General features: G+C 47.9%; 1 protein-coding gene across 3 annotated transcripts in view; it reads left to right on the forward strand.

Annotated features, from left to right (window-relative positions):
- The window catches only part of Ralgps1 (Ral GEF with PH domain and SH3 binding motif 1), a 239,370-nt gene that overhangs the window by 33,576 nt on the left and 185,661 nt on the right, over positions 1 to 20,133 (forward strand). For all 3 annotated transcript variants that reach the window (XM_028757104.1, XM_028757106.1, XM_028757105.1), the window contains exons 3-4: positions 2,068 to 2,175; positions 13,495 to 13,545. In XM_028757104.1, the coding sequence (XP_028612937.1) occupies positions 2,068 to 2,175; positions 13,495 to 13,545 (159 nt within the window). The remainder of the gene's footprint in view (positions 1 to 2,067; positions 2,176 to 13,494; positions 13,546 to 20,133) is intronic.

Below are 20,133 nucleotides of genomic sequence, written 5' to 3' on the forward strand. Positions count from 1 at the left end.
GGATCTAGATCCTGGCCAGTTCCTTCCAGCAGCACAGGGCCAGTCTGTTTTTTCTCAACTTTGTTCAGATTAGATTATTCTCAGGGGACAAAGCCTTCCATTTAACGAACTTTTGAAATGACACCTGTCACACATCCTGAGCCAGGATGTCTGGGGAGGGAGGTGGTGGCAGTGGTGCCTTTGGCTTGTTTAGGAACCTGTGGTGCTGCCCTAGGATCTGGGATTTAATGATACGATTTTGTACTTGATGAGACTCAGCGAAGTGAAGTGAGTGCCCGAGGCCAGGCGGCGGCAGCTGCGAGGCCGTGTTCATCCGGGCCTGCGTGCTTGCAGAGTACAGGGCTCAGTCCTCTGAGGCCAGGTGGGGGTCCAGTGTGAGAGACTCACCTATAGACACCTCAGGCCCAGGCATCGAGGTGGGCTGCTTGCATTTCTTCTCAGCTCTCTGACGTTACACTGTCATAACTGTTAGCTTTCTTCCGTGACCCCTAAGCACTCTGGTTTCCAGTAAGACTGCAACATTTTCCCAGATACAGCCATCCTAGAAAGTGAAATAAAAAAAATTCACAAAAGCAGATCCCCTCATGTCTAAGATGGTAGAATGAACTCCTTTTCCATGATTTGAGATGAATAAAACCATTTATGGGTTGGCACAGGTTTGGGTAGTAAACGTGATGGAGTACCCAGGAGGAACTTGATGAAGTGCAGTCACATTCAAGAGAAGGTGTGTCCGACTTTTTGCATCTTCTCAGGCGTGGGCTTCATGACCTCTGTCCAGGCTGGGGAGTTTCCCCTTGGTTCCCTGTGGGAGGCCCCTGTTCTCCCCTGCAGGACTCTGTGACCCTGACCAGAGGGACTCTGCTCCCTACCAGCTGCCGAAGCTCCACAGTTACCTCTCAGCTCACAGCCAGCCCTGTGTGTGCAGCAACCTTCTGAGCAGAGCTAATGTGTGTGACAGTGTCCTGCTGACTTCAGTTAGGAACAATGGACTGAAAAATGGCTCCAGAGTGAAGAGTGCTGGCTGCTCCTGCAGAGGACCTGAATGTGCCTCCCAGTACTCGTGCCAGGTGGCTTACAACTGCCTTGACTCCAGCTCCAGGGGAGCCGGTGCCTCTGGCCTCTCTGGGTACCTACGCACACATGGCACACATACATGTGCATAAAAGAAGTAGATCTTTAAAAACAAAAAAAAAAGAAAAAACTCAGAATGGAAATCTCCCTGGGTCCCTGAGTCTGGAGGCCGTTCATAGGGAGAATTAGGCTAGGGCTCCTGTCTCTCTTCTGGGTGCTGGAGACAGAACTGGACATTGGACATGCAAGGCGAGTGTTCTACACTGAGCTACACCCCAGCACTGGGGTCTGACTCTCTCCTGTCATTACACTGCTGGCCAGAAGCGGTGAGGGGTAATGATCCAACCCATTTGGGGGTTCAGAGAGAAAAATGGGTTCACATTCTGGCTTTTGGCTTCATGGGTAAAAAGCTTGGAGACATAGCATCAGCTTGCTTACCTGTACAGTGGGCATCACAGCGTGCATAGTCATAGCATGCATAGTCATAGCATGCATAGTCATAGCATGCATAGTCATAGCATGCATAGTCACAGCATGCATAGTCACAGCATGCATAGTCACAGCGTGCATAGTCACAGCATGCATAGTCACAGCATGCATAGTCACAGCGTGCATAGTCACAGCATGCATAGTCACAGCATGCATAGTCACAGCGTGCATAGTCACAGCATGCATAGTCACAGCATGCATAGTCACAGCATGCATAGTCACAGCATGCATAGTCACAGCGTGCATAGTCACAGCATGCATAGTCATAGCATGCATAGTCACAGCATGCATAGTCACAGCATGCATAGTCACAGCATGCATAGTCACAGCGTGCATAGTCATAGCATGCATAGGCAGAGAACTAAGATGGTATAGTGTTTGAGAGCCTCGCAGAGCAAAGTGACAAGCAGCAGGTACTGTTCATCGTGTCCTCCCTGGGGTGGTTTGGGGTAGCAGCAGCCTCAGGCCAGACCAGCCAGGTGACATTTCTCTTTGCCTTTTCTATAGGGCAGCAGCAGCTCAGACTCGCTGGAGGGCCAGAGCTGCGACTATGCCAGCAAGAGCTACGATGCTGTCGTCTTCGACGTTCTGAAAGTGACTCCCGAGGAGTTTGCCGTAAGTGACGTGGAACTGATGGGAGCAGTGATGCTGTGACGGGTGCTAAAGGAAGTCACAGGTTGGGAATGCCACATGTGTGCACAGCAGGAGAGCAGGTGGTGGAGAAAGGGTGCTTTGGGAAGCACACAGAGCAAGAGAAGGAGCAGGGCTCGGCCCGGTTTACAGATTACAGAGCGCACACAGCACACAGCACACAGGCATATTTGGTGACAATTTGGACCTGCTGCTGACATCTTTCACAAAGCCACCCGTATTGCTCACTACACTTTCCAGCTGTGGACACAGCATGTGTGATTCAGTTTCCCTCCTTTCTATTTACTCCCACCTTCTGCATGTTTATGTGCCATCTCCTGCAGCCTTTGTCTGACTGCTTGTCTGACAAGGCATGATCCCTTAGTGGAGCAGAGCTGGCCTCCCATGATGCTTCCCTCCCTCCCTTGGGGAATGCTGGTGCTGGGTGACTTCAAGCCTGATTCTGAGCATTGTTTCAAGGGTCGTAGTTCTCTGCAGAGCCATGACTGTTCCCTGTCACACCCACCCATCGTATGGAGGGTCCATGCCAGTGATCCACACTTTGCAGCTGTGCCATCCTGGGCTTCCATATTCATTTGGTCAGGCTCTGCAGGGCCTTCAGTACATCTAAAAGTTCTGGAGAGATGGCTCAGTAGTTAAGAGGGTTAAAGTGTGTGTTGCTTTTGTAGAGGATCCAAGTTCTCCTCCCATTCCCATGTCAGGTGTCTAGTTCACAGCTCTCTGTGAGAATCCAACTCTCTGGCTTCTGTAGGAACACTCCCCTACCCTGCCCACACATACATACTTTAAAATAAATCTTAAACAACGGTCCGTTCTCATTCTAATGGCTCCTTGCTCTGGCTTTACTCCTGAGGCCTACAGTGTCCCACCTTAGAGTCTGGCCATGCCTTCTGCCCCTCCCCTGCCTCTGCAGCTATGTTCTAGCCACTTTTTCAACCCAGTCTCACAGCCTCCGGCCTCAGCCTAGCTGTGCCCTCACCCTCTGATCACATTAGTCCTCTGTGAGGGCTTGCCTGAGCTATCAGGGCCTTCACCTCTCTCTCTCCTTCTTGTTTGTGCTTTTCAGAACAGCCGTTACTACTTGACGTGACATTGATGTGCGATCTGATTGATCACTCAGGTCTCCTGTACAGGAGGATTAACTTACGGACCGGGCCTGATTGATCACTCACGTGTCCTGTACAGGAGGATTAACTTACGGACCGGGCCTGATTGATCACTCACGTCTCCTGTACAGGAGGATTAACTTACGGACTGGGTCTGACTTTTCTCTCACGTTTTTGTGTCCAAAATGTGCTGATAGTAGGTGCTTACGTAGTGAAGGAGTTCAGTACTCACTGCAGTGAGGTGAGGCATCTTGTCTGGCCTTCTGTGGTGGTTTGAATGACAGTGGCCCCAATAAGCTCATATATTTGATTGTTTGGTTCTGAGTCAGTTTAGGAAGGATTAGGAGGTGTGGCCTTGTTTGGAGGAGGTGTGTCACTGGGGATGGCTTTTAAGATTTCAAAAGCCCTTGCCAGTCCCAGTCTCTCTCTGCTTGTTGCCCAAGCATCAGGCTCCTGCTTTCCTGCCACCATGCTCCCCTCCATGATAATCAGGGCTGACCCTCTGAAACTATAAGCAAGTTCCCCCGCCCAGCTAAATGTTTCAGTTTTTGTAAGTTGCCTTGGTCATGGTATCGCCTCAAAGCAATAGAACAGTGACTAAGTTGTCACCCAGGCACTGGGGTGTTACTATGATGTTGTAAGGTATCCACCAGAGAAGGCCACTCACACACAGTGCTTCAAACCAATGGAAAGTCTTTATTAGCCAGCCTGCCTAGGTATTTGGGACCTGAGTACGGTATTGAGTCTTCACAAGGTGAGCTTTTAAGAACAAAAATTATATCTTGGATTGTCATACTTCAGTTAACAAGATTGGTTAGCTAGAAGCAGAACTACAGAAGCCAAAAAAACAAGGTTAGTACATTTAGGGACTTCCCCAGGACTTTGATGGATTAGGTCTACTGGAGCAGTAGCCTGTTTTGTTTTGGCAGGGGTTGCTGCCTACAGGCAGATTCCCAGGTCCGGATGGTACTTCTGCCACGGTGTCAGTTGTACTCAAATCTGGGAGCCTGCTGACGTCTGGCTTAAAATGCTATTTTGGGGGAAATATGGAGGACTTTGGACTTCTAGCTATAAGCAGGCTCCGTGGATCATCCTGGTGGGAGCATGGGAGACAGAGCAGTGTGGATTGTGGAGGTCTGGTGTATGAGAGGTTTTAGAGGGGGTAAGAGCGCCTAGGGTAGAGACCTTTCTTGTGATATTTTGCCAAAGAATGTGGTCACTTTTTGCCTTTGTCCAAAAAAGCTGCCAGAAGCAAAATTGAAGAGTTTTGGACTAACGTTGTTGGCAGAGATTTTACAACAGCTTAGTGTATTGCCAGTGTCACATGGTTATTAGTGGTCACTCTTATCCAAAAGTACAGTGAAAAGGAGCAAGTATGGCAAAAAGAAATACAAAATGTACAGTTTGAGGAGAAAAAAAAAGAGTATCCGTGAATGGAATGTTGGAGCCAAGTCCTGTGCTCAAGGAGATGAGAAGTTTAAAGAAAGGCCTGAAGCTAATTAGAACAAAAGGATAGTACCTCAGGGTAAGACCCACCCAGCTAATCCTGCAGCCTGTAGTAAGGAGTTTATGTAGGGAGGGAAACCTTCATCAAGGGAAAGTTCATGCTTATGTAATTGAAGGAGCTCGCGGGCCCCTATTCCATCCCAGGCAAACAAAAGGATCTGACAGCTTTGACCTCGTGGTTCCGGATTTACAGTCATGAAAGATACAGGAAAGGGGTTGTGAAATCTTCCTCCCAGATGAAGGGAAGCCTCTGTGGCCAGGCATGTGTCAGGGTAGTTCCGTCATGGAGGCCCAGAGAGGCCATTGCATGAAGCTGTGAAGGTTTAGCCTTGATTGCATTAGAGAGCCTGCTGGACGCTGGAGATGCCGGAGTTGTGGGATACCTGCAGAGGGCAGACAGGGTGTAGACCAGGAGTGGGAGAATAAAACGTCATCTCAGCCCGTGGACATCTGACATGGAGACATAGAATTTGGAGTTTCACATGTTGGTTTTCAGTCTCACTTTGGTCCAGTCTTTCCTATCTTTGCTTTTTGGATGGTAATGTATATGCTATGTTATTGTATGTTGGAAGTATGTGATCTGCTTTTTGATTTTACAAGGAGTTTTGGTTAAGAGATTGCCTTGAGTTTCAGAAGAGACTTTTGGCTTTGGAATTTTAAACAGTGTTAAAACCATGAAAGACTATGGGAACTTTTGAAGTTGAACTAAGTGCATTTTGTATTATTATATGTAGCTACAAGCTTGTGGCCATGGAGTTGGAATGTGGTGGTGGAATGAGAGTGCTCCTTTCCCCCAAACCAGGTCATCAGCCTGTTGGAAGATGTGGTTTTTGAGGTTTCAAAAGCCCTTGCCAGCCTCTGTCTCCCTTTTTTGCCTGTGGTCTGAGGGTCAGGATGTAAGCGCACAGGTATTGTTCCAGCATCACGCCTGCCTGCCTGCTGCCATGTTCCCCGCCATTAGAGCCATAGACTAACCCTCTGAAACTGTAAGCAAGCCCTTCTTTAAATGCTTTTTTCTATAAGTTGCCTTTGATCCACATGGTGTTTTATCACATCAGTAGAACCCTAGCTGACACCTTCTTAGAGAGAAACTAAAGCCCTCGGGGTCAGTGTTCTTTTCTGCATCATGTCCAGTGCTGGCTCTGAAGCCCTCACCTCCTCATGGCCCACCTGATACCCCCCCACACACCATGATGTCCACTACAGTGGTTTAATCTGTCTGTGGTGGCACCTGACTCCACAGGTTCATAAGCTTTTTTCAGTTTCCTTTTCACAAAGGCTTTGTACATCAGGTGCAATTGTTTTCCAGTCTACTTTGTCATTCTAGTCTACTGAAAAGTCAACACCTGGAGAGGAGGCCCTCTTTTACCTTACTGTGGCTAACTACACCAGAGCTGCGTTGCTCATTACTCAGGGGACATCACCCAGGCTAACTTATGTCTTGTTTTTCCTCTCCTTTCCTCTCTTCTTCCTTTTCTTCTCTCTCTCCTTCCCCCTTCCCCCCTCCCTCTCCTCTTTCTCCTTTATTTTGGTTAGTCTTGGTTAGAGGCTGGGGGTTAGGGGTTAAGGATTAGGGTGTTATGCCCAAGTTTCAGGTACCCAAAGACCACCAGGGAGCCAATTCCAATAGAAAACACATAAGGGTCTTTACTATGTGCCTTTGAGCAAGGTCTCTCAGATTCTGGCCATCGCAGTGGGTCAGAGTGAGAGCCCTGGGTCTAGGATTCAAGGTTTTTATTGTGGTTACAACAAATGTGGAGAATTTCCATATAGACAGCAAGTGAATATTTTAAAAACTGCATTTCTAGTGTAATCTGCAGGAATTGAACTGGGGGACAAAACCACCTGACAGACAGGATGACTAAATGACCTATTTTCTGCAGGATATCTTAAGTTATCTCTATGTACTTTAACCTTGCTATTATAGTTTGACTGGCTGTTGCTAAGGGGGGTGGGTTGCCATAGGATGCTTGCCCAAGACGACTCTGATTTTCTACCTGGGATTGGAGTTTAGCCCTTGGTCTCACACAAAATGGGGTTTCTTCAAAAGCAGAATTAGTTGGTGTGATGGTTTGTATATGCTCGGGCCAGGGAGTTACACTACTAGGAGGTGTGGCCTTGTTGGAGTAGGTTTGTCACTGTTTCATACCCTAGTTTTAGCTGCCCAGAAGTGAGTATTCTGTTAGCAGCCTTAAGATAAAGATATAGAATTCTCAGCCCCTCCTATACCATGCCGACCTGGATGTTGCCATGTTCCCGTCTTGATGATAATGGACTGAACCTCTGAACCTGTAAGCCAGACCCAATTAAATGTTATCCTTACAAGAGTTGCCTTAGTCATGGTATCTGTTCACAGCAGTAAAACCCTAACCAAGACAATTGAGCTTTACAAGAGGTTTAGGTGTTTCAGTTTGTTCATCTTCAAATCTCTAGGACCCATATTTAAAAAGGGAGCTGAATTTTCTTTTATTGAAAGTGTACGTGAGAAATCTGAAAACCACTGACATGTTTTTAACGTGTCATGACATGATTGCTACATGCCGCAGATACATAAGCCAGCCACAGAGTTGGAAAAAGTTCCCTGGAACTGGGTAGAGTGGTGCACACCTTAAATCTTCACACTCAGGAGGCAGAGGCAGGCAGGTCCCTGTGAGTTAGAGGACAGCCTGGTCTTGTTTGTTTGTTTGTTTGTTTTTTGAGACAGGGTTTCTCTGTGTAGCCCTGGCTGTCCTGGAACTCCCTCTGTAGACCAGGCTGGCCTCGAACTCAGAAATCCACCTACCTCTGCCTCCCAAGTGCTGGGATTAAAGGCGTGCGCCACCACCGCCCGGCCCAGCCTGGTGTTCATAGTGAGTTTCAGGACAGCCAAAGCTACATAGTGAGACTGTGTCTAAATAGTAGAAAGAAAGGGGAAGGAAGGCATGCCCTGGGATGAGAAAGTGTAGGGCATACCACTTACAGTTACAAGAGACGATGAATATGTGGGCCAACAGATTGTGCGTGTGTGTACATAACAGTAGCATGTGTACCCACAAACTGTGTGTGTGTGTGTGCACATGATGGAATCATGTGGATCCATAGAGTGTGTGTATGTGTGTGTGTGTGTGTATGTGTGGACATGTGTGTGTGCACATGACTGTAGCTGCAAGCCACATTCTGGAAGGACACAATAGTCATCAGCATACAAATGCTTTAATGGAGGAAACTTTTTGTGAGAATATGTGAAGAGATGCAAATAGCCTCAATATGTAAATGACAGAAATGTCAGGAGAAAACCCAGCATTTGCAGGAATTAGTTGTATTTGGCCAATGTGTATAGACTTCACCTTTTTTTTTAAAGTCAGGCACTTACTGTGCAGTCCTGACTGTCCTGTAACTCACTCTCTAGACCAGGCTGACTTGGAACTCAGAGACCTGCCTCCCTCTGCCTCGCAAGTGCTGGGATTCAGTGTGCGCCACTGCGGCCGTCTTCATTCACTACTTTTAATAGATGCATACATAACGTTCCGATGTTTGAAGAACCATGATTTTAAAATCAAATCCCTGTTTCAGAATTTTGCCGCTATAGCTGATGGTCCAACATCTAGCCACACGTCTGTTTGTGTCTCTGTTGCATTGTCATCAAGATCTCTGTAGAAGTCCTATATGACTGTGCTTCTCCTGTACTTCTCAGGGTTCTGTCAGTGATGTGATCACTCCCTCTCTAGGAGGTAATCTAGGGCATGACTCAGGGCCAAGGGGAGCTTGCTATTGATCAGTATGGGAATAGCTAGTAGCTCCATGCTCTGTGCATCATGTTGTGTTTCCTGAACACAATCATTTTGCTCTGAATTTAACGTTAGGGAAGAGTGTGGTCTGTGTTGCTCTTAGGAGCGCATGCTAAGCATTTAGAGAAGAATATGTAAATGTCCAAAACTTACTCACAAATGGCTTGTAACTCCCATGGTCAGGGCCTCCCGGTGGCTGTGTTGGTCATTCCTGGGCTGTGGTCATGGCTCCCATGGGTCTGGTTATGGCTTCAGTGGCTGTAATTTGGGGTTTTCGTGGCTGTAGTTCTGGCCTTCTGTGACTCCTATGGCTTGAGTTGTAGCTCCAGTAGCTCTGGTCATGGTTTTTGTATCTCTGATCATAGATCTCATGGCTGTGGCACTGGCCATGGCTACCATTGCTCTGGCGATGGCTTCCCTTAGCTCTTGTAAGCTCTTAGCTCAAAAGTACTGTTGGAATTGACTGCTCAGTGTTCTGTGAGTGGTTGAGGCTAACCATTGGTAGAGGGATCTAATGGGAGACTATCAGTTATGTTCTATTATATAGTACAATATTAGCCAACAACTTTTGTTTGCTTATTATGGTCTTGAGAAAGCTTTACTTGAAGGTTATGGCTCGTATGTAAGAATTTAGTGTGGTACTGTTAGGAATCTGTATATTCATCGTAATTTTTTTTTCTTTTTGGCTAACCAGCTAGTTTCCCATGTCATATCACTTTTTCTTGGGGGGAGTGTGGGGGGTGTGCAGTGCTCTGATAGGCCCCATCCAGGTTGTAACATTCATCCCAATGCAGTGTGTCATGTTGTGTGAGATGACTGTGTACTTCTCTTCAGAGACTGGCTCAGTGTTGAGTGGCCCTGGCTCCTGGGGATGAGGAAAAGCATAGCAGATCTGGCCAGTTGTCCTGAGGTCTGACTAGTGCTTCCTGTTCAGGCCCTCTGCTGGGTGAACTGGTGCCTGGAAACAAGTGGGGAATGGCCTGGCCTTACCTTGCAGGCCTCTAGCTCTGTGGGCATACCCGGCAGCTCTGGAGCCCTCAGACCGCTGGGAAAGGATTGCTTAGCAGCAGCCTTTGGACAAGTTTGGCATGGTCATAAAGTATTGTGACATTGGTGACTTGGTGAGTTTTCCTTGGGTATTTGTCTTGCTAGAGGTTTGTCCTGGCTATTGCATCCGTTCTAGTCAGAGCAGAGACGCAGTGATGGACCAGGTCTGAAACACAAGCTCTCTGTGTTGGGAACATACAGGCCCCAGCTTGGAAGCAGCACTGTTGGTATTTTTGTTGTTGTTTTGTTCTCCTCTTTGTGTGTACTTGTGCACTTGGTGTGCGTAGGCATGGGGGCCAGGGGTCAATGCTGGGTGTCCCTCCCGATTGCTCTCTGTCTTTTAAGTTTTGAGACAGGATCTTTCGTTGGCCTGGGGCTCACACTAGGCTCCTCTGCTGTCAGGGGAACTCGAGGGACCCCCTTGTCCCTGCCTGAGGTTAAAGATGCCTCCTGCCATGTCCAGCATGTGATGAGCATGCTGGGGAGCCACATTCAGGCCCTGTGCTTGAACAGCAAGTGTTTACCCATCACCTGTGTCCACATCCACTGCTGACGTGTCTGAGGAGACCGTCTGAGTACAGTTTCAATCTGACAGCCTGAGCTGGAATCAGGGTGTGGAACAGACCATTCAAAGAAACATGGCTGGTATGTTGTCATTGCTGGAAATTTTTGTTTTGTTTTCTTTTTTCGAGACAGGGTTTCTCTGTATAGCCCTGGCTGTCCTAGAACTCACTCTGTAGACCAGGCTGGCCTCAAACTCAGAAATCTGCCTGTCTCTGCCTCCCAAGTGCTGGGATCATTGCTGGAAATTCTGCATTAAACTTGTAAGTAAATGACTAGAGGAGAGAGCATCTTATTTTCCCATCAGCCTTGGATCTTCTCCTAAGTGTCATTGCACACACACTGCTGGTCCCCACTGGACAGAAGTACAGGGAGGTTTTTAAGGTTCCCTAAGATGTCAGCTTCAAATCTCATGTTTTCAAAGAGTCTTTCTGCTCGCTATGTGGTAATACATGGCTAACAATTCTGCCTAGGATAGGGCTCTGTGCTCTGTGGGCCTACAACACTCACTAGCCACTCTCCACATCATGAGGACTGGGCCCAAGGTATACAGATGTCATACAATCCTTGCCACCATGGGGTAAGCACAGGAGCTGGGATTCCGTCAGGTGCCTCATTGTTCTTGGTACCATTAGTGACATTATTTCCCTCTGTGCCCTGGGAGGGAAAGGCCTCTTACTGTCCTGCTCATTTCCCTCCTATTCGATTCTGAGGATGCTATGCTGTGGTCAGTTGTTTTGTGCTTTTCAGCAACCCACTAACTTCAGACCACCTTTAAATTGTGCCAGAACCTGGCTATAGTTCTATGTCTATGCTCTGGCTCTGGTGACAGGTAACATGTGTTGCCATTTTTCTCCAGTGTTTACTTGGTATAAGGATTTTTGGTGGCTCAGTATAGCAGCCTCTGTTTCCTTCTCTCTAGAGCAACTTTGGCATGTGAATGTTCTGCCAAAATGGTGGGCCTTATGTCCAGGCGTTTGGGCTGTACATGCACGTGCTAGTACACGAGCCTGCCTCTATAGCTGCATTAGCTACATTTGTCATTACTGTCCCACCTGTATGCATGCACACACAATTTGTTATTGTCACATCAGACATTCTGCATCTCTTATTTTGAATTCTACCATGTGGTCTGCAAGGTCTGAATGTGTCCCACTGGGTAGGTTCAGTAGAGCAAGTGTTACAAAGGCCTGTGGTCCTCCTCCCTGTCTCAGAGCCATGTGATGACTGACACCTGACTCCATGTGGCACACAAAGATGGGTAAGTCACGAAGTGACCTTGGCCCTAGTCCCCAAATGAGGATCTGCTTTTGGTCCCATCAGTGGCATCAGAGCCTGTGTGCTGCTGTGGGAGGGCCCTGCTCTGTTTTCTGTTTGTGCAGAGGGCAGTAGGAATGGGGGCAGCCATGCTGCACTGCCTGCAAGTTCCCAGAGCTGCCCCTTAGCTTCTGCTCTGAGCTTATGAGGGCCAATGAATGATCAACAGTTCAGGGTCTCAGATGGGTCTGTGGCCACATCTCTGTTAGTTTTCTACCATGTACTTTTGGGGAGGTAGAGACTTCAGAAGAGAAGTCAAATTTTATTTAAATTTGAGTAGTAGTATCTCTATCATGCAAATTTAAAAATATTGTATCTAGAAGTTTTTAAAATTAGAAAAATAATTCATAGTTGAAGCAGAAACCCAAGCATCATATTTCCAAACTAAAATGTTCATCTTACTCCCTGCCTCACCTTCCAAATGACTGTGATCAGTTCTGTGGCTGTTAGTTTATCACACACTCAAAGAGAAGGAAGGCATGGGAAGAGAAATTTAAGGAGGGGTGTGGTAGAGAGGGCAGCACAGAAATCTATCCTATCTCTCATCAACAATAAAAGTAACTCTGACTATATTAAGATGACCTGAAATGGGAAGTAATAGAAGAATACACTCAGGTGTGTGCATGACAGGCTATGTTTCAGGGCAATGCTTCTCAACCTGTGGGTCGTAACCCACATAGGGTTGCATATCAGTTATCCTGCATAGGAGATATTTACATTACAATTTATATCAGTAGCAAAGTTAGAGTTATGAAGTAGCAATGAAAATAACTTTATGGTTGAGTTAATACAGCATGAGAACTGTATTGAAGAGTCACAGCATTGAGAGGGTTGAAAACCACTGCTCTAGGGGCATGAAGAGGGCAAGACATGAAAGCAGTAATAGACTAACAGGGTTCTATCAGACACAGAGACTCTCCCAGCAAAAGAAGCAGTCAGCAGGGTTTGAAGGAATGCCCCCAGTATGAGAGAAAACACTTGCAAACCATACATTCTACAAGAGGTTAGTATCCAGACTACATAAGGAGCTTCAGAAAGCTCACTAGCAAAAAACACAAATGAAACCAAAATAAACCCACAGAGATGACAGCATTCGTGACTGATCAGTGGACCTGGTGGGCTTGCAGAGAAGGCATGCAGGAGGCCACAGAACATGGAAGGATGCCCAGAAGTCATCAGAAAAAGGCAACTCAAATTCACAAGAGCTCATTAACTCAAGGAAAATGGCTGCTACCACAAGGTCGAGAACAGCACCCACTGATGAGGATGCAGAGGAAGGAATTCCTGTGTGTGCTGTGGCTGGGCGTACATATTAGTGTAGCTGTTACAGAAAACAATGACAGTGTTTCTTAGAAAACTGAAGAGCTGCTCTAGGTTGCAGCAGCCAGCACTGGCTACATGTCCAAAGCCAGCAAAGTCAGTCTAGACTTCTGCTTATTGAAGCCCTGTCTGCAGTATGGAGACCTGGAAACAAATGGAGTGGGTAAACCAGGCATGGATCAAATGGGACACACACACAGTGGGTTATTATTTAATCACAAAAAAGAAGGAAATCTTGTCAGGTGAGACAACACAGGTGGAACCAGAGAGTATTCTGTTAGGTGAAGCAAGCCAGGCTTAGAAAGACATGTGCCACATGGTTTCTCTTGGATGTTGCGTATATGGAAATGTGGCTTCCTGAAGTGAAGGAGTCTGGGAAGAGAGATGGAGTAGGGAGGGACTGATTCAGGGAGAAAGAAGTCTCGGCCTGTATTAGTGCAGAGGGTGAACTCTGTCCTGAAGAGCTTGGAGGATTTCACATGTTTTATCATGAAGAAATGATGATGTATCCGAGAAGACAGATATATCTAAACTGGTTTAAATGTTACCCGTGATGCATGATTGTTCAACCATCACATGGTACCCCATGAATACTTAAGATTCTGTTTATCAGGTTTCAGTTTAAAAGCCTCTAACCCCGTATCCCTATTCTCTTATAGAGTCAGATCACATTGATGGACATCCCCGTGTTCAAAGCCATCCAGCCAGAGGTCTGTACCATCATGTAATCCCACTGGGGCTAGGGGTGGGGAGGGTGAGCTGCTGAAGCCTCACAGATACATGTGCCCATTTTGAATTGGGATTTGGGTTCTGCTGAGAAAGTCCCATCTGGCCCAGTCTGGCAGAGCAGAGCAGCTGCTGACCCAGTCTGTGCTGTGCAGCCTGCCTCCTTTTCCCAGGCACATGAGGGCTGTTTGGCTGGAGCTTTCTCTGTGCTGATGTCACATCCTGATGGCTGCCTTGCTTCTGTTTTTGAAACTCGTTGCCATAGCAGACCTCACATGTTTATATTCAAAGCATATGTGCATTTGTAGAAGTGACAAAGGGGAAGAGTCATTCTGGGTCTTTAAGGATGAAGAGGACGAGTGACCAGTTAGTGAAGAGGTTTTAGTTCTTTTACCCAGAGTTCCTTTTCTTTGCTAGCAAGTAACAAATCCGTTTCAGAAAGCCAAACGGAGACAAGAACCACCCCATGGTGTTTCCACACAGGGAAAGCTACTGGGTGTAAGTGTGCCTACCATTAGCTTCTACTTCCCATCTTCCTCCCTCTCCTGTCTGCATGTGTGGCCTCATGTGACCTCCTGAAAGGAACCACATTTACAGCTTCCCACACTGACAACACAGTTCTCTCTCTAGCCCAGTTTAGTCATGTGGCCAGTGTGAAATCACCTATGGGCAAGGGGTCAGGATGAGCAGAAATTGCTGATATGCCTGGCCTTGGGTGAGCAGCAAGTAGGGAGACAGCCTGGAGGCCTGCCACAGCCACAGGGTGGTGAGAGCACACCTACCTTTACAGTGACTCCAGCTTTCAATGCAGCCAAAGTGGCTAGGCCAACCACAGCCCAGCCCTCTAACACAGGAAGACTCCATACTGGAGGCTGGCTGTGCAGTAACAGTGGCTATGTTAGTTGGGCTTTACACACTGGGGCTTAGCTCTACATGCTGTTTTCACAGTGATTCCACCTTTCTCTGTCTCATCCTAATGTGAACAGCTCACTGTTTCTAGTTAGCAATTCTCTGCCTCTGGGAGCTTTGTTGGCTGCAATCACATGATGGTTGCCTTCCTTCTCAGCCGACTCTCTCCAGATCTCTCTGTCTTTTTTTCACTCAGTTTTTGGAGACGTGGTCTTATGATCCTAACATATCTCAGGGTACCCTTGAACTTGCTGTGTAGCCAAGGACGACCTTAAACCCCTGATCACCCTGCTTTTGCCTCCTGAGTGCTCGGATTGCGGGTGTGTGCTACCATTCCTGGCAGCTGAGGCTAGCTCTGATTATATTCTCAAAGCTTTGATCTGGAGCCCTTTAGACGTCTGAGGCTTTGTTCTGCAACCTGAATGTCAAGGGTGATGACTCAGTTTGTCAGGTAGCCCCTGCTGTCCAAGTGTGATGGGAGTCAAATCAGGGCAGCAGTGTATCTACCACTCCAAAGACTCATCAACAAGGGCCAGGTGAAACCCTTCTCTGGGGTACTGTAACATGCAGGGAGCCTTGCCAGGTGACATCTTAAGGTTGTGCCCAGACATTAAAGTGCATGTGTTTTCCTTTAAAATTTCATCTTGGAGTTATAAGTCTCAGAGTTACCAGGACAGCTGTCAAAGCACAGGCTTCCCAGACTATCACCGCTGGACCTGATGAATCTTCACCTCTGGGTCAGGCCTGGAACCCAGTTGATACTAAGGTGACTGGCAGAGAGTGAAAAGCCAGAGCCAACTGCTATGAATTATTTAGAGCAACCCAGGCTTGAATACTAGGGGCCTATGACAAGTTACCCAAAAATGGAGGCCATTCCTCATTGTCAAACTATGGTTGGAAGGACCTGGGAGCCACCCCACTTCTTTGCTGGTGTTGTGATTGTTAGCAGACTGAAAACTGGAACTTTTCCTTTTGAGGATGCCTGCCCTGTTGTGGTAGGACCACCCCAGAGTGGAAGGGCATAAATAAGGCAGTTGTATGATGTAGGTCAGACTTCCTGAGAAGCAGAGGTTCATGTGTGAGAGGTGAGTGGGCTGGACTGCCAGCAGGTGAGCAGGTCTGTGGACAAGACCTTTCAGGCCTGACTGCACAGAATGAAAAGGAATAAGCAAAGTCCACATCCTGGACTCCCTGCTGGAGGCTCCAACTGCATGGCTTAGAATGGGGTCTCTGATGTGCTCTGAGCGAGTGGTCTGCAGACAACACTCAGAACCCCAGCGGCACATTCTAAAAGCAATGGCAGTAGCTTTGTGAAACCTCAAGGCCATTCAAGGCATGCTCCTCTGGTTATTGACCTAGATTACTCTTGAGTTCAGCCCCGCATAGATAAAACAAATAATCGTGGCTGCAAACCATGCAGCCAGGACTTGACTCAGGCCATCTGCCTGCATGTTACTGCAGAGCACATGGCTTCAGCCTTACATCACTGTGTGTGTGTGTGTGTGTGTGTACGTATGTTTGTATGTGTATATGCATGTATGTGTGTATGTATATATGTGTAAGTATCTGTGTGTATGTATGCATGTGTGTGTATGTGTATATGACAGTGATTATGTGACAGCAATGATGGTTTGTGTGTGTGTTCTGTTTGTTCTTGGTAAGTAGTCCCTTGTGATGAGTGTGTGTTTCTATAAGTTTTGTTCACATCCCTTTGCTGCAGAAGCTGTCCTGTCTTTGGCTGACAGGCAGTGTCAGCATTGGCCCTGAAACCTTTTAACATGACTCCGCTGGTGTTGACTGCTTCATGCTTTTTGGCCCAATAAGGTGCTTAGAGTTGTGTCAGCTTTGGTGCCGAGGCCTGCGTCAGGCCTTCTCGGGGCTGTGGGTCCCTTTTATTGAGATGGTGTTTAGATGCCAAGCTGCATGGAAGAGGGTAATGCTGAGTGCTGGTGCTTTTTTTAGTGTTTTGGGTTTTTTTTTTTGTGGAATGGAGCCTGGGTAGAGCTATTTTCTAAGAGAAAAGCTTCGGTGTAGGTGCCACCTTGGCTCTGTGACTGAGCTTTGCTTGTGAGAATGAGCACGAGCAGCTGTGTGGATGCTGAGCTGAGGTGGCAAACTTCGAACTTCCACCAACTTCCTTTTGACACTTCCACACGATGTACCAGCTGCTACTCGTGTGTCAGTCAGTCCCCAGAGAAGACATTGCAGATAACCTGCACTGAGCCAAAGAACCCTCACCCATAAGCTAAGCCACATTGCTCTGCAGATCTGGGAACACGATGGCATGTTCCATTCTGTCTGTGACTGAGGAATGGTGGGCCTGCAGGGCTGAGCACATTCCTTGCATGCCATTGTCATGTCTTAGAGGCTGACTCAGTCTGCCCAGTTCTCCTCTGCCTCTATCCTGATGTTTCTTAATCTTGATTTTCTTGTATTTTATTTGACAATGGCAGTTTTAGTTCCTAACGACATTAGTTACTTTTCCTGCATCGTCCTAACACATGTGCTTGTGCACTCACACACATGTATGTGCATGCACACAGGATGGAGGTGGAGTGGGTGCTTTAAAAGAACAATGCCGTTATTGCCACTAACCCGCAGACTGCTGATTCAAGTTTCCCACTTCGTGGTTCTGTTTGTAGTGTTGCCTTTCTTTTGGTTGTCTCTCCCTCCTCCTGGTCACACATCTCGATTGTCCTTTCTTCTTTTCTTTGCTTCCAAGGTCTTCAGAAGAAGGTGGTCACAGGCAGCTGGTTCTGGAGGTCGGTACTTGGAGAGGCCCTGGTGTAATCCCAGTGTCTGGAGCAGCAGTTGCTGAGGGGATCTGTCCTGACTGAGTGGAGAAGGGGCAATACCCAGGGAGGGGATACATCTTGACACTGTCTTCTGGCTGGCTTCGGCCAGGACAGCTCAGGAGCAGTGTTTCTTGGTGCTCAGTGGCCACTTTTCCCAAAGAGGGCTCTGCTTGGTGAGCTCAGCCTTTTGGAGATGTGAATTCAATGGTTCCCACGGCTGGGTCTGGAGTGTAGCATTGTAACCTGTGCTCTTCTCTGTGGGGGTAACCACAAGGCCTCACCCCAGGACTCAGGATAACTGGCAGAGTGTAAGGAATGTGGAGATCACAAGCATGGGAGATGATTGTGCTGGTCCCTGGTAACTCCTAATAAGTGACTAGTTTTATAAAGAGTCGGCAACTGAACATACATGTAATTTTGTGGCATAACTGCTTATAGCTAGGATGCTGTTACTGTCTAGATGAACTGGGTAGCAGGCTCTGGTTGGATTCCTGCCTACCAGGGCTCGGGCGATGCTACACCATGAAGGGGTCTGTCTGAGGGGTCCTGATGGCTGCAGCCTGCTTATCCTGGCATGTTTCAGAATAGCATTTTGTGAACATAGTGTTCCCTACCAAGTGTGTCACACTCACATCCCAGCCCATAGAACTGAGGCTCCCACAGTTTCTCAGAAACACCAAGCCCCAGCATAGCGAATCTCTGTTCTCAGACTGAGCTGGGAATGGACATGGCCTTGCTTGTGCTCAGCCCATGGCCCTGTCAGAGTTGAGCTACTGCTTAATACCTGTAGATAACATCTATCAGAACTGGGATGGGTGTGGCTGCTGTAATCCCAGTGTGTGTGTGTGTGTGTGTGTGTGTGTGTGTGTGTGTGTGTCTGATTTTGTTTTGTTTTGTTTTTAACTTAAAGCAGATGCACAGGAACTTGGTCAGTCCCAGTAGTTTGTGGTCACTGCTACTGCTCAGTCTGAGCTGGCTCTGTGTATTGTAGATGGGAAGTCTTCACTGCTGGATTATTCAGCAAAGCCTATTCAGGAGCAGCACCCTGGAGGCCACAGCACTTGGATAGCAGAGCGGCTGTGCATCTATACCGAGCCCTTGGGACTGCTGTTCAGATGCCAGCCAGCCCAAGGTTTAGGAGGAACTTGTACCAGGAGAAGCCTTGAACATGGAAGAGTGGGAAAGGGATGGTACCTCGTTGATGAGGCAGGGATGAGAGGAGAGTTTGTGTTAGTTCTCACTGCTGTGACCATCTGACTAACGCAACGCAAGGATGGGATGGAGGGCTTATTTTGATTCACGGTTTGTCGGTGATGGCCAGGCATGGCAGCATGGCTTGTGAGGCAGCTGGCCTCATGGCATCTATAGTCAGCAAGAGTGGTGACCAATCATATTTGGCCTTTTCTCCTTCTCATCAGTGCTGGATCTCAGCTGAGGGCTGCTGCTGCCGGCCACGTTTAGGAGACAACTTCTTTAAAAGTACCCTCAGAGACTTGCCCAGTAGCTTGTCATCTGGTGACTCTAGACCCTGTCAAGTTGAGGATATTAACCATCATGACCTGAAAAGGGAGTTTCACGTGGAATGAAGACAGACAGTGTGTTGGCAACATTCAGTGCTGCTCTGCCTGATGTTCTGGGGCTTTCTTTCCATCCTCTACTCCTCCAGGGTATCATTAAAGGATGCTGGCTACAGACAAGAACTTCCCAGAAGTCTGTTGTTCTGTCACCAGCTGCAGTTGGGACAGACACAAGAGGCTAAGTGTCCAACAAGTCTGGCACTGTTAAGCAAGTCATCACAAGCACCAAATTCGGCAAGATGCAAAATTTTTCCAGGTGGTCCTCACAGTTTCTGGCCACCTGTGCCCATGGTGCCCCTTCCGCACACTCAGATCTCCCAGTAGTCTGACCCACCTTTACTCAGTCGTACATCAGTCTGCTGTGCCAAGGCCAGAGAGACAAGGATGGCAGGAACTCCAGCATGAGGCAGACATGCAAATAAAAGGAGACAAGAAGTAGCCAGGCCGCGGGGCACTGGAGGGTTGGGGAAAACATGCAGTGAGCATGGTGTGGGGTGGGTGAATGAGGGAGCCAAGAAGGCCAGCAGCCCAGACCGCTGCAGAAGCAGAGGATCACAGCCCCGTGTGTCTGTGCAAGTTGGTTATCAGAGAGTGTGTTCAGGCCTCTCCTGCAAGATCAGGGCTACAGCTCCAGAGACAAGGACTGATGGGGAGGTCCACAGCTAAGGAGGTGGCAAGAAAAGAGCCTCAAGGCCTAGGTTCAGAGACTCAGCACACACACAGCCAAACACAGGGCCCCCGGGCATCTTCAGGGATCAAGAGCTTATAAAAGGGGCTGGACTGGCCAGGTAGATACTGTGGCTCTGGGTTGGGCAGGGAGGCTTAGGTGGATTCAGCTCCAGAGTTTGAGTTCAGTGCTGAAGGATTTTTAAAAGGAGAAAGCTTTTTTTTTTTTTTCTCTCTTTTTCGTTTTTAGATGTCTACTCTGCAGTATACCTCTCTGGAGTGGTGAGGATGGTTAGGGATTCTGCAGAGTGGTTGTGGATGGTTGTGGATCTGGAGCGTGGCAGTGAGAATGGGAAATCTGGTGAGGGCCACTTCCAGCTGCTGTGAGTCCAAGCAGAGAACAGGAGCGGGCTGGAGGCCATGGACACAGATCCTAGAGCAGGACAGCCCTAGCACAGCTCCGGACTCGGCAGTGTTTGCCTGTGGGGAGTGAGGTTAAAAGGATCAGAGGTTCAGGCAGCAGGGCTACTCTGGAGAATGAGAAGGTAGAGGTGGGGGTGGGGGAGCACAGTTTTGGGATTGGATGAGCTCTGGTAACTATGTGTAGGTGATGGCTGTGCTGTGA

The sequence above is a fragment of the Grammomys surdaster genome, unplaced genomic scaffold (assembly GCF_004785775.1).
Source record: "Grammomys surdaster isolate TR1022 unplaced genomic scaffold, NIH_TR_1.0 126133, whole genome shotgun sequence".
In the NCBI taxonomy this organism is placed as follows: domain Eukaryota; kingdom Metazoa; phylum Chordata; class Mammalia; order Rodentia; family Muridae; genus Grammomys; species Grammomys surdaster.